Source organism: Xenopus tropicalis, chromosome 2, assembly GCF_000004195.4.
Source record: "Xenopus tropicalis strain Nigerian chromosome 2, UCB_Xtro_10.0, whole genome shotgun sequence".
NCBI classification, from domain to species: Eukaryota; Metazoa; Chordata; class Amphibia; order Anura; family Pipidae; genus Xenopus; species Xenopus tropicalis.
In genome coordinates, this window is record NC_030678.2 from 28,324,252 (window position 1) to 28,337,882 (window position 13,631).

At 41.3% G+C, this 13,631-nt stretch overlaps 1 protein-coding gene across 1 annotated transcript in view; it reads right to left on the reverse strand.

The window, feature by feature from the left end:
* Positions 1-13,631, reverse strand: part of cmss1 (cms1 ribosomal small subunit homolog) — a 195,827-nt gene that overhangs the window by 9,183 nt on the left and 173,013 nt on the right. Inside the window, exons 2-3 of the mRNA NM_001016943.2 lie at positions 6,799-6,890; positions 2,808-2,876 (exon numbers count right to left, since the gene is read on the reverse strand). Coding sequence (NP_001016943.1) covers positions 2,808-2,876; positions 6,799-6,890 — 161 coding nt within the window. The remainder of the gene's footprint in view (positions 1-2,807; positions 2,877-6,798; positions 6,891-13,631) is intronic.

A 13,631-nucleotide genomic window follows, 5' to 3' on the forward strand; every position in this document is an offset into this window, starting at 1 on the left:
TTTTGTAAGTACTTGAGTGCTAAGGGCCCATATTGGGAGCACTCGTGGTCATGGTATTGGTCGGTCCAATTTGTGCTTTGCACCTCACCCAATATATTTTATGAGCCCTTGTAATTTCAAGTATCAAATTAACACACAAATTAGATCATAGTGCCTATAATGAACATTGGAATTGTCACAGAGACTCACTATTTGGATAAATTATCTATAAATAAAAGTACCCCGGGATACATTGTCTCAATGCGGTGCCCAAGCCATAGAAGTTCTTGATGGACTGTTGATTTGATCGTTTGGTTAGCTGTCTAGTCTTTACCTGAAGTCACTCTAAATGGGTGCAACTGTGCAAATGTACATTGGGAAACCCTACTGACTGCCAAGACCTGGCAGTAATTTCAGGTTTTCTTCTGGATTCTGTGGAATCCTGTCAGTGTACTATGACATTGCCATGCCAACCAGCAAATTTAAGACAGCTCTCGTCTAATAGCCACCACCTTGGCTTCAGAAGTGCAGCTACAGTAGTTTTACAACAAACAAAAATGCCAGGGGCACCACCTTTTTGTGTCTCAGCCAGGTGCCCCACAAGGTGTTTAGAGGTGCATGAGTAGAAGGTCCCTCTAATCTGTGGCATTAGACAGAGTACATTTGCCAAAGGTAAACAAATTGCCAAAACTTTTAATCTCTTTATATATGCAAAACTGTATTGTTTTGGAGGAAGCCATGTTTGGTTTAGACTTCTCTGCTTTCGCAGAGAGAACCGTAAATAAATTGTTTTGTTTTTGAGTTGGTTGCTGGTCCCATAAAGTTTCCAATATACAGTGGCTTGCAAAAGTATTCGGCCCCCTTGAACTTTTCCACATTTTGTCACATTACAGCCACAAACATGAATCAATTTTATTGGAATTCCACGTGAAAGACCAATACAAAGTGGTGCACACGTGAGAAGTGGAACGAAAATCATACATGATTCCAAACATTTTTTACAAATAAATAACTGCAAAGTGGGGTGTGCGTAATTATTCAGCCCCCTTTGGTCTGAGTGCAGTCAGTTGCCCATAGACATTGCCTGATGAGTGCTAATGACTAAATAGAGTGCACCTGTGTGTAATCTAATGTCAGTACAAATACAGCTGCTCTGTGACGGCCTCAGAGGTTGTCTAAGAGAATATTGGGAGCAACAACACCATGAAGTCCAAAGAACACACCAGACAGGTCAGGGATAAAGTTATTGAGAAATTTAAAGCAGGCTTAGGCTACAAAAAGATTTCCAAAGCCTTGAACATCCCACGGAGCACTGTTCATTCAGAAATGGAAGGATTATGGCACAACTGTAAACCTACCAAGACAAGGCCGTCCCCCTAAACTCACAGGCCGAACAAGGAGAGCGCTGATCAGAAATGCAGCCAAGAGGCCCATGGTGACTCTGGGGGAGCTGCAGAGATCTACAGCTCAGGTGGGGGAATCTGTCCATAGGACAACTATTAGTCGTGCACTGCACAAAGTTGGCCTTTATGGAAGAGTGGCAAGAAGAAAGCCATTGTTAACAGAAAACCATAAGAAGTCCCGTTTGCAGTTTGCCACAAGCCATGTGGGGGACACAGCAAACATGTGGAAGACGGTGCTCTGGTCAGATGAGACCAAAATGGAACTTTTTGGCCAAAATGCAAAACGCTATGTGTGGCGGAAAACTAACACTGCACATCACTCTGAACACACCATCCCCACTGTCAAATATGGTGGTGGCAGCATCATGCTCTGGGGGTGCTTCTCTTCAGCAGGGACAGGGAAGCTGCTCAGAGTTGATGGGAAGATGGATGGAGCCAAATACAGGGCAATCTTGGAAGAAAACCTCTTGGAGTCTGCAAAAGACTTGAGACTGGGGCGGAGGTTCACCTTCCAGCAGGACAACGACCCTAAACATAAAGCCAGGGCAACAATGGAATGGTTTAAAACAAAACATATCCATGTGTTAAAATGGCCCAGTCAAAGTCCAGATCTAAATCCAATCGAGAATCTGTGGCAAGATCTGAAAACTGCTGTTCACAAACGCTGTCCATCTAATCTGACTGAGCTGGAGCTGTTTTGCAAAGAAGAATGGGCAAGGATTTCAGTCTGTAGATGTGCAAAGCTGGTAGAGACATACCCTAAAAGACTGGCAGCTGTAATTGCAGCAAAAGGTGGTTCTACAAAGTATTGACTCAGGGGGCTGAATAATTACGCACACCCCACTTTGCAGTTATTTATTTGTAAAAAATGTTAGGAATCATGTATGATTTTCGTTCCACTTCTCACGTGTGCACCACTTTGTATTGGTCTTTCACGTGGAATTCCAATAAAATTGATTCATGTTTGTGGCTGTAATGTGACAAAATGTGGAAAAGTTCAAGCCACTGTAAATAGGACACATACATGCAAAAGAATGTAACTGTATGCATTGGAGGGTGAGGGGGGTAGACGTATGTCTTATGTGTATATATCTCAAAGCTTCTACGTTCTGTCATAAAATTCAAATGTGAATTTGTTAATAGGAGCTTGATACGTGGCTATCTCTGGATAAGTCATTATAGGCAAAGCTTGGGCCTCACAGGGGGATTCCAGAAGCAACTAGCCCACAAGCTGAGACTTACCCTGCCTTTCTACAAAGGGGAACACAATGCAAGACAGACTGTAAGATTTATTCCTAGGCGTCTGTACTATGTTTATATTATATGAATGAGCCTAACACCATACAGACAGAAGTGCAGGGCTGGCACCTTCCTTTACAAGCACAAATCCACCCTGACAGACTTATTCTCCATTCATCTAAGTACCTTCTTTCTTCTTTTCCTTTTTGGTGCCGAATCATCTTTTTCTGCTTCTCGAGGTGCACAGTCTTTTCCCTGCAGAAAAAAAGGAAAAGAAAAAGCACATTGCTGTCACTTGTTACAATAAATAGGAGGTATTCAGAGAAAATGTTACTAACTAATTATTGACTATTTTTTTAATTTACAAGTAATTACAGTATAAATCACAGGGCTCATTTTCATCCAAAAGGGCAGTGGGCAACTTATGGTTTCCCCTGCAGTGAGTTGCTCTTAAAATCACTTTCATTACTTGCAGGTACTTGCATCCAAATGTGCACCTTGCACCTCCGTACAGTTGCGTTTGACACAGGGGAACCCTGGAGCTACCATGACCTCCAAACCAGGCAGTATCTCCAGGGTTCCCTCAGCACCATGCATCAATAAGTGATGCATATTTGCACTGGAAAAATAGGATGCATGTGTCATTTGCATGGTGAACACTGGAAATGGATTTAAGAAATATTCGGCACGATTGCAACAAAGTGCATGCCCAGTTACATCCATTTTGTCAAACCAGACATAACTGTGGTAGGCGCAGCACAACTGCATCAAGAGAATCACCCTCGAAGACACGATAATTCTGAGGATAAACAGTACATTGTGGGGGAAAAAACCATGGCAATTGCACTTTGCTCAATTCGCCTTGGCAAGTGAATGTGTCCTATTGTCTACAGATACAAAGGGAAACTTATTTATATTATTAGAAAATAAAGAGCTACTCATTTCCTCAAAGCTGTCCATATGTGAATAAATTGCTGTGATCACTGCTCAATATGCCCTCCCACGCAGGAGGCCAAGTTGGGCTAATTCAAATTTTTGACTCCTGTGTCAATGTTTAGCTCATATGGGGGACCTATGGAGATCCATTTGGGGGAGCACAGAATTAAGACACTGATGCAGCCCTTGCCTTACAGGATTGTCAAACCTGTGTGATAAATATCTGATCAATTTTCTGCCAGATATTGGTCAGGCAGGCTGATTGGGGGACAAAATACATGGGCTTTCATATGCATGTATGGCTAGCTTTAGACAAAGACCATCGTTTACTCACCAGGTACTGTCTGTGTATCCATAACACCCCATTTACAACTAGCTCCTATATGTCCGTCTGCCCAGATTTCCCCCACAGCACTCAGACAGTACAATCATTAATATTATATGCACAGCCGAACACCAACAGAAACCAAATGATTCTCCATTTTTTTCTGCAGAAAAAATACTGCAGCTGGCAGCTGAAAGTCAAGTGTTAGATAATACAAGTCATTTTGCACGCGCGTGCTCCTGAGTAAATCCTAAGTAAATCCCTGGGAGTTTCAGTTGAGGAGAGATATATGAGTTATACACATCTGAACTCTCACCGCACACAAGCAGCAGACGCCGCAAAAGAACTTGGCTCTCTGTGCTGGCCGGACTGAAATGGTGCCCATCTGCAGCGTGGCAAGGGTCCCCAGGCAGTACAGGAAAGCTGGGGTCTTTACTCCAGAAAAAAAAGCTACATATATTACAAATCCCAGCACCTCCCAACAGCTGAATGATATCAATCATGTTCTACTTCAGATTAATACCTGAATATGGGATTATTGTCCTCAGAGGTGATGCCCTCTTTCTGCCAAAAGAGCTGAATTTGCACTTTAAAAAAAATGACATTCGGGCCTTAAAGTTACCAGAGGCAGCTTTTTGCTACTGTCTCACCTTACCTTGGCAGGATCAGCCGTAATTGCCCTTTTAAAGACAACTAAAACCTCTAATGAACCATGTCCTATGAAACAGAGCTGCTGTATGCTACAAAGGTTTGAGTCACAGATTGCAGCATGGCCTTCTCCTAGTCACGACTACTGTACCTATGTGTGCAAGGTAATTAAAACATATGCATTCTGGTAAGCTGCATCATGGGGTAGCACGCTGCATTATGGGGTGGCACGCTGCATCAGGGGGTGGCACGCTGCATCAGAGGGTGGCACGCTGCATCAGGGGGTGGCACGCTGCATCACAGGGTGGCACGCTGCCCTGCAAACCCAGGGGAAGGAAGGCCATAACACAGTAAGGTTATCTCAGCTGCACCGTAGGGGATCTATCTTTAGTGGCACGGGGCAATTGCTGACCATGGGAAAGGGCAAAACATCCCTATGTCATGAGTCAGGGGTGCCCAGTACCAGTATAACAGCTCTGCATTGCTCACAAGCAACTATAATGAGCTACCCTTCCACAAGTTTTTAAAAAGAATGACTTGATGAATGGGTTATGGTTTCAATAAAGTACCCAGCTGCCTGTTTGTTCTCAGTGTAGGGGAATGACGTTACGTTTTTCCATGCCTGTGTGACACTTGATGTGGTAGATCCAGATGCCATACCTTTGCTGCCACATCAGTAAAGCCTGAGCAACACCGTCTTTTAAGTGTTATTAAACAACCAAAATGAATAAGGGGATTTAGTTAGAGCTTTACACTATGATAATATGGCTTTTGTTATTTACGTGGGTTGGGCATAACTAAATAAGTGCCCATCCAGTTGGCTCTGTTTTTCTTTTATATGATCTGCAGATATAGCTGATATGCATTTAAAATGAATACTGGCACTTTAAATACGTGTTTTTTTTAATCTACATAGAACAATTAATTCTATGTTTTTATAAAGTTGTTTACCCCTTTGCCAAAAACCTTAAATATATTTGCTTGGCAGGGAAAGGGATTAGGGGAAATTCCCTGCTGTGTAGTTACACTCTTGAACCTGAAGAGGGGGCTGTTCCCCCCAAATTTTGAGATTGTGAAGGTTGGTAGGTACTAGCTCACCTTGCACTAGTTATAAGGTTCTAGGGCTAGTTCTGAGGTAGGTCAAGATAGGTATTTATCCTGACCCCCAGCACTAAAGAGGCACCATATGGTGGTAAGAATCCTGCCGGTTTTCCAAATTGGGAAAACCGGGCAGGTAGTTTTGACCCGGACAGGCCCTACTGAAAACCTGGCTGTTCGGATCAAAACAGGACAGGAGGCAACCCTTTGCCTGACACCTGTGCTATGTATAAAGCCTGCATTTATTGCATACTCCTATGTGGATCAAATTGAATAAAAACTTAAATAGGTCCCCAGATATCCTGTAAGACCCTGTGCCCCCCCAAATATCTAAATCAAGTCCTTTATGGCCCCTTATTTGTTATTAAAAGTTGTAACTAGCTGAACACAGGCAACTGGACATGTCCGGAATACATTTAACAAGTAATAATAAATGACTAATAAATAAAATTTGTCATTTGCATTATTTTCCCAAAGATCTTGTCTTTTTATGGGACCCCCAACCAACCCCCAATGACCTTCCCTAAACCTAGCCTTATCTCTCCGCTGGCATGTAGGATGACATATGAAGCACCCTTTACAATAGGAACCCTGCCAAATGCTGCCTGAAATAACTGTTACATGGATCTGTGATGGCTCTAACAGCTTCCTAATTAAGCTCCTCGTAGGAAAATCACATACACTGCTGCCTTGGGATTCCAGATGGAAAATTATTACAAGGTCAATAATTTTGACATTCCGTGGATATGGGGGACTCTACTACTTCATGTCACCTTGGGAACACATGCACTCATTGAAATTTGACATCATGGAATTTGTTCAGGGTCAAAATAAATGTCCAGTCAAGGCAACCAATACTGTTATTATCTGACAGAGCTGTCTTTACTAGGGTGCAATATAGGAGCACAATACCCTTGTGTTCTGTACAGTGTACAGGGAAAGTGCATTTTTGGTTAAAAAAAAAAAAAATAGTGCTCATATTCCAGTAACCCAAAGCAACCAATCAGCGTTGTGGAAAGCAAAATTCTGGTTAGTTGCAGTGGGTTAAAGAGGTATTTGATAAGCAGGAGATCCCACTCTCAGTTTTTCACAAGGGCCCAAAGGGCACCTTATACAAAGTGATTTGCTAAAACTGCTGGCTATGAAACATGGCATTAACTGACACATTACCTCTTTCTTTCTCTTTACTTTGGGTTTGTCTGATGAGATCTTTTTCTTTCCTTTAGATTCTTCAGCACTTTCCCTCACTTCTTCAGCCGGTTCTGTAAGAAGAAATTGTGTGTCTTAGAAACAAGAGATTAAATCAGGATCTAAGGTATCTCTAAACTAAGCGATTGTGGGAAAATCCTTCCATGAACCATAATCCACTGCTCTCTGCTCTAAGCCCACTACAATGGAACTTAACCTGCAGAGATTCTCCTAGCGGGTCATAGATACACTGCAGGTACCATATGTACTATATCTCCTCTAAACACAACCCATATCCCAATACTCAATGAAGCGGTAGTGCTAAGCAAACTTTCAGCAGTTACAGATTTTATGATTGTAACAGATACCCCAGCCCCGGATGGAATTACTTGTATTTCCCTGCACTCCATCTGTGCGTCATATTAATTGCTGGCTCTGCATGAAAGGAGCACTGCAGCCATTACAGACAGATATGTAGAAAGATTCATACAGAGGATTCATGACAGAAAGAATAAAAGTGATCGCAGTTTCATGTTGTATTTGGAGCTTTCTGGAAAAAGGCTTTTCTGGATAATGAATATCATAACTTTTATGATTATTTTCAAAGCATGGCTTGCATTGGTTCTACAAAGCACAATAACATTTACTGTAAAATACCCTTACTTTCTTTTCAATGGACCTTTATAACAAACAGTTTTTGGCTACAAAGAAACATTTTACAGGTAACACTGGAATAACCATTACGACCCCTTTAAAAACATGTATTCAGGAAGGTTTCTGTTTATATATAGAAGACGTTTTTCGTGTCTATGGAGCATCACAGTCAGGCTAGGGGCCCAAAGGCAGTATTGATATAAAGAAATGTATGCCAAGTGTTCTGCTCTATCTTCAGTATAAGGCACAGGATATTAACGGAACTTGACAGCCCAGGGCTTAACATAACTGTCTGGACATAAGGCACATGTGGGGCACTCATACCCTAGGGCCAGCAAGGTTGAGTGCAGTTTTGTGCCACAACATCTTATATAGCTGAATATTTCTGAAGATTGCCAGTTTCGTCTTTGGATTCATTTTGAGTGCAGTCTTGTGTGTGACTTGTGTGTGACACTTTTCACTTATTAATAGGTCCAATATCAAGGAACGGGACCCTCCTATTTATGTTATCTTCCTGCTTTGAATTAGAAACACGGATAAAAAAAAACCTTCAAAAATGTAAGACAAAAATCTGATTCATGTTCTATCTAAAGCTGGGCATACATGGTAAGATCATCTTGTACAGATCCCAATATAGTCACCACCGTGGTAGGCCAAATCAGGATGATCCAATCGTTTAGCACCATGACCAGCGAAACGAATACATATTCCCTTGCCTATTGTTTCTTTTTTTGAATCAGCCCCATATTAAATGTGGGAGCCTCACCCAAGTTCATATTTTCAAACCACTCTTAACCTCTGATTTCATGACATTCACAAAACAAATGCTTTCATATTGTAACCTCTTCCTAAATTTCAATGGTGACAATACACCATTTTGCAGTTTTATGGGGCTGCTATTATAAAACATTCAGAAAGGCAACTAACACAAATGAGTTTTAAACACTTAAGTTTAGGCTATTAGTGTATCACAATAATGAATTAGTACTTTGTTATTCTATTTGTTAATATCATATACAGGTATGGGATCCCTTATCCGGAAACCAGTTATCCAGAAAGTTCTGAATTAAGGAAAGGCTATCTCCTATAGACTCCATTATAAGAAAATAATTATAATTTTTAAAAATGATTTCCTTTTTCTCTGTAATTATAAAACAGTACCTGTACCTGATCCCAACTAAGATATAATTAATCCTTATTGGAGGTAAAACAATCCTATTGGGCTTATTCAATATTTAAATTATTTTTAGCAGACTTTAGTTATGGAGATCCAAATTACAGAAAGACCCCCCCCCCCCCCATTATCCAGAAAACCCCAGGTCCCGAGCATTCTGGATAACAGGTCCCATACCTGAACAGCTAGCCTCCAATAAGGATTATTTATACCTTAGCATGGATTAAGTACAAGGTTCTATTATTACAGAGAAAAAGGAAATCATTTTTGAAAATCTGAATTATTTGTTTTAAAATAAAGTGTACAGGAGATAGCTGTCCTGTAATTCTGAGCTTTTTGGATAACAGGTTTCTGGATAAGGGATCCTATACCTGTATAATACACAGATACTGATAGCTTGTATTGCCCCATTTCTTGGCCTTCCATGTGCTGACCGACTTGCTTTCGTCCAGTAATTGCCTTTCTGCTAGATACAGATGCCATCCTGCCTTCTGCTTTGGGATTATTAGAAAGAGAAGGTAAAGCTAAGGAAGCTCAGGCTAAGCCTGTTACAATTGGCTGTGTCTGAGCCTCTTATTTCTAATGCAGTCAATAAAGAAATATGATATCCCGCTGAAGGAAATCTGACTGGCAGCTCTGGAATGGGACAAAGTAAGCATCTGTGTACATAAAGTATTTGTATAGTGTCAGCAATGCACAGACCTTTAAATAGCCATTTCCTCCTGGTGCAATAAGCTTGGCTGATCCGAGCTTTAGGTAGGAGACCTGGGGTTTCCAGATAAAGGATCTTTGTATTTTGCATCACCATACCTTATGTCTGCTAAAAAATTTTTAATAAACACAACAGGATTGTTTTGCCATGAATATGGATTTATGCAGCTTAAGGTGGCCATACGTGTAACAATTACGATTGGTTGTACCCTCCACTGATGTTCAGGGCTGAATGCCTGGTGCCCACCCCCCACCATTGCGCCCTAGGCAGGTGCCTTTTCTGCCTACCACTAGTTCTGGCCCTGAGAACTTTATTAGTCTAGGCTTCATCCATGAATTAATACATAAAAGATAATAGGGAGCTTTAATTTTTTGTATGGACCAACTGTATATTAATCCCAGTCCCTGCCTTGGGTATTGGTTTTTTCTTTTATGTTTGTTGTGATGGTAAAAAAATCAACCCATTTATAATTTCCCAGTGCCGACTGTGGAGTGGAGTTTGAGTTCATTTGTTACACAGCATTTACTATGTTCTACACTATTTTGACTTGTTGCCTGGTCTAGCTTGCTCAGTATTAGGAAGCTGTAGTGGAAATAAGAAGCATGCCTAGTAATGTTACTAGGGATACTGAAAGGAAAACTATAGCTGGATAACCACTTGTGCCTACAGAACAGCACATTCTGTAACATTCATTTAAATGAGCTTTCAGGCCTTTGCCAGAGCCTAGTATATTTAAAGGACATTATGTATTTTCATGTCTATGAAAGGAATTTCATAGACAGTGGCTTTCAGTCTTATTAAAAAGACCTTGCATAAAGGGGAATGCCCTCTTTCATTTATTAAAGAGCCCCCCACACACACAGAAACCCCTAATATACCTTTCACTGTAATATGTGCCTTCAAAAAGTATGAATAAATACCATTTTTATATGCTGAGATCTGGCTACAAAACAATTCTTCTCTTTCTGCATCATTTGACATTCTGTCAGGGGAGGAGGGACTAAAACATTTATGTTACAAATTGTAACAACTTCTCCACAGCTTACAGACAACATGCAGGAACTACATAACCCACAATGCATTGCATTAATTGATATATATTGTAAAATATTTTGCAAAGTTGAAATCTGTGGTGTGTGTGATGGAATAAAAGGAAAATATATACAGTTTATATGTAGTTAAATCTCAGTTAATTTTCCTAGAAATGTTCAATAAAACATACTGCCGAAGTCACAGAAAGCCTTATTTATATCTCTGAGGTAACTCTTCAAGTAGCCAACTTGCTAATAAAAAGTTGAATTAGTCACACATATAGGACTGATTTGGAACTTGAATAGGAAGGCTCTTACAGTAAAGGTCCCCATACACGGGCCTTGGACCGATTCGGCAGCTAATCGGCCCGTGTATGGGCAGAACCGAACGCCCTGGCCGACCGATATCTGGCCTGAAATTGGCCAGATCTCGATCGGCCAGGATAGAAAATCCAGTCGGATCGGGGACCGCATCGGCTCGTTGATGCGGTCCCCGAACCGACTGCCCCATGGCCGCAAATGTAATCCGATGTAATTATTTTTTTTTAAGCTACTTGCTACCCGATATCGCCCACCCGTAGGTGGGGATATCGGGTGAAGATCCGCTCACTTGGCGACATCGCCAAGCGAGCGGATCTTATAGTGTATGTGGACCTTAAAGTGGGAAAAATAGGGGTGTGGCTCAATATACCTGGGAGTGGCCAGGGAGGATTCCATTTTCCAGTCAGGAAAGCTTCAGGGTATTCTACATGTGGGAGTGTATTTTATGGCAGCAAAATCCCTCTGTTGCTGACACTTTCCCATCTCAGTGTGCATTAGTCTGGCTGTGCTTAAGATTTATGGACTCTGAAATAATTTATAAAGTAAGATATGATATAACAAGTATGGCAGCCAAGGTTTATTTGTATTAATGAGGCTAAACATGCCATTGCAATATTACATCACTTTGTTTCTCACTGTGAGATCTGGCAGCCCTGCTTCCCAGAGTGCTGGGGATGTTGTTGGTATGTTCTGTGATGGAGATCAATACATAACAGATAAGTGGCACGGGCCAACTGACTGACTGTTTCCTGATCTTGCTGTGAGAATGGGGTCGCTCTCTGGGAAATGCTATACAGTTCTTTCTTGGCACTTCGGAATATTCCTCATTCGCTGCCAAATCTCGCTCATGACTTCCATCAGCAAACGACCTTAAACTGCATGCCCTAATTGCTGGAATGTCAGCACCGCAGAAAGCTGCCATGTATCCCTTGTGATGACAAACCGACCAGAGCAAGCTCATTTATCATCATCAAACACGCTAGCCCTTATTATAGTTGCTAAGGTGGGGAAAAACAGCAGTTGAGGGACTTTTTTAACTTTTTTTTGGTCATTTTTTGAAATGTATTAACACTGTTGTTGAAGTGGGAGAAAAAAGTTAAAAAAAAAAAAAAAAAAGTGGAAAGAGTATAAATATGATTCCTTCTCCAGGGGTGAAGTAAGTAAAATTGGCAGGTTCTATTTCATGGAAGTTGCAAATGGGGAGGAACCCATTGACCACTACCATTCTCCCTGAAAGGACTATTGCAGTCAAAATGTCTGGTAGGCCTTAATTATTGCTGGAAAGCACCCTTGTCAAAAATGAATTTTCCCAAGTCAAACATCCTTCTCGCCATCCATCATGACTAGGGTTGCCACCTGGCCGGTATTTGACCGGACTAGTCTGTAAATCACCAGTTAGAGCCTGGGCTGGAATTACAAATTTACCGGCAATAGAATTGCCAGTTCATTTGCTATACCCTATATTACCCTATATTCCCCCCCCCCCACAATCCACCCATCTCCCTGCCCTGTGATGTCAGCACCCCCCATGTGATATCACTGCCTACTCCCCAACGTTAAGCCTAGTATTATTTTACAGGTGGCAACCCTAATTGCAAGGCAGACAGTCCTCACTTCATTAGGTTTGCAAAATTTTTCATTATAAAAGACCCCTGAATGGCCACACCTGTTCAGACAGCTCTCTAGTTTGAAAAATGTATAAAAGGTGTAAATCTGGTGTAAATTTGCCAAACTGGGCATGTATGGACAGTTTAATAGAGGGGCTTTACCTGAATGAAAAATGGTTTTATTGCATATACTAACCCAAAATAAAATACTATTTTTATAGATCTGTAGCTCTATTTACATTGCTAATATGTGTTTTATGACCATGTTTTACTCAAGCCACTAATTTATGAGCATAATACTTCATACCATCTTGTTTGGACCATATGATGAAACATAATCCAGGCAAATAAAAAGAGCTTGGATCACTAGGTCTAGGGACTGTGCAGGAACGTATTCATCTAACACCGTACCATCTGCCAGTGGATCACCTTCAGTGGAACAGGAATAGGAGGAGGGAATGCACTTTCCAGTGATGAGTGAATGGAAAAACTTCCAACCTCTACAAGAACAGTGACACCAGAGGTTAATTTCCTGATGCCGGGAATGTGTTGAAGTCTTTGGCAGCTCACGTTATGTAAGTTATTAATGAAAAGGGAGACAAAGAGCAACTTTTAGAAAAGAAGAGATAGTCTTTTTGGAATGGCCATTGGGCCCACCGCTGAGGCTAAACAGTCAAAAACCTGGATAATGCTGTGCCTGTTCCCCAATTCCTACCACCTGTTTTAGGCACTTAAGTAGGAGTCACCAGAGACCCTCACTGCTGAACACATTAGGAAGCATTTCTTAGGGACTCTCATTAGTCTCTAGGGGATCTCTGAACCCCAGTACTTAATCCAAGTCTTAGGTCAGCACTGGAGATACACTAGACACCTCTGTCCCACAAACATTCATTTCCATCTCTACTCCCCACATTCTGATACCATTGGCAGATTTGGTTTCATACTGGGGGAACCAATTTTTTTTATACCCAGACCCAATTTATACCCAGCATTTTAACCTGCTTGGACCCACTACCCGACTCGTAATTTCCTTATCCACAACCCACTGACCACTATTAAACAGGAAGTGCTGTTGTTGCAAACTGGAAGTGACATTATCAAAAGTGGGCAAGGGTAGAAAAAATATAAACCCACATCTGTAAATCCTACCTGCAACCCACAGGGTACCCACTTTTTTGTGGGTAACCCACAGGCACCCTACCTGCTGCAGGACTCTTATATGGATTTAATATTAAAACTGTACTGGTGTCTATACAGATTACATTTAATGATACAAGCAGCATGGCAGCACTCCTATCAATATAATGGTAAAGCGA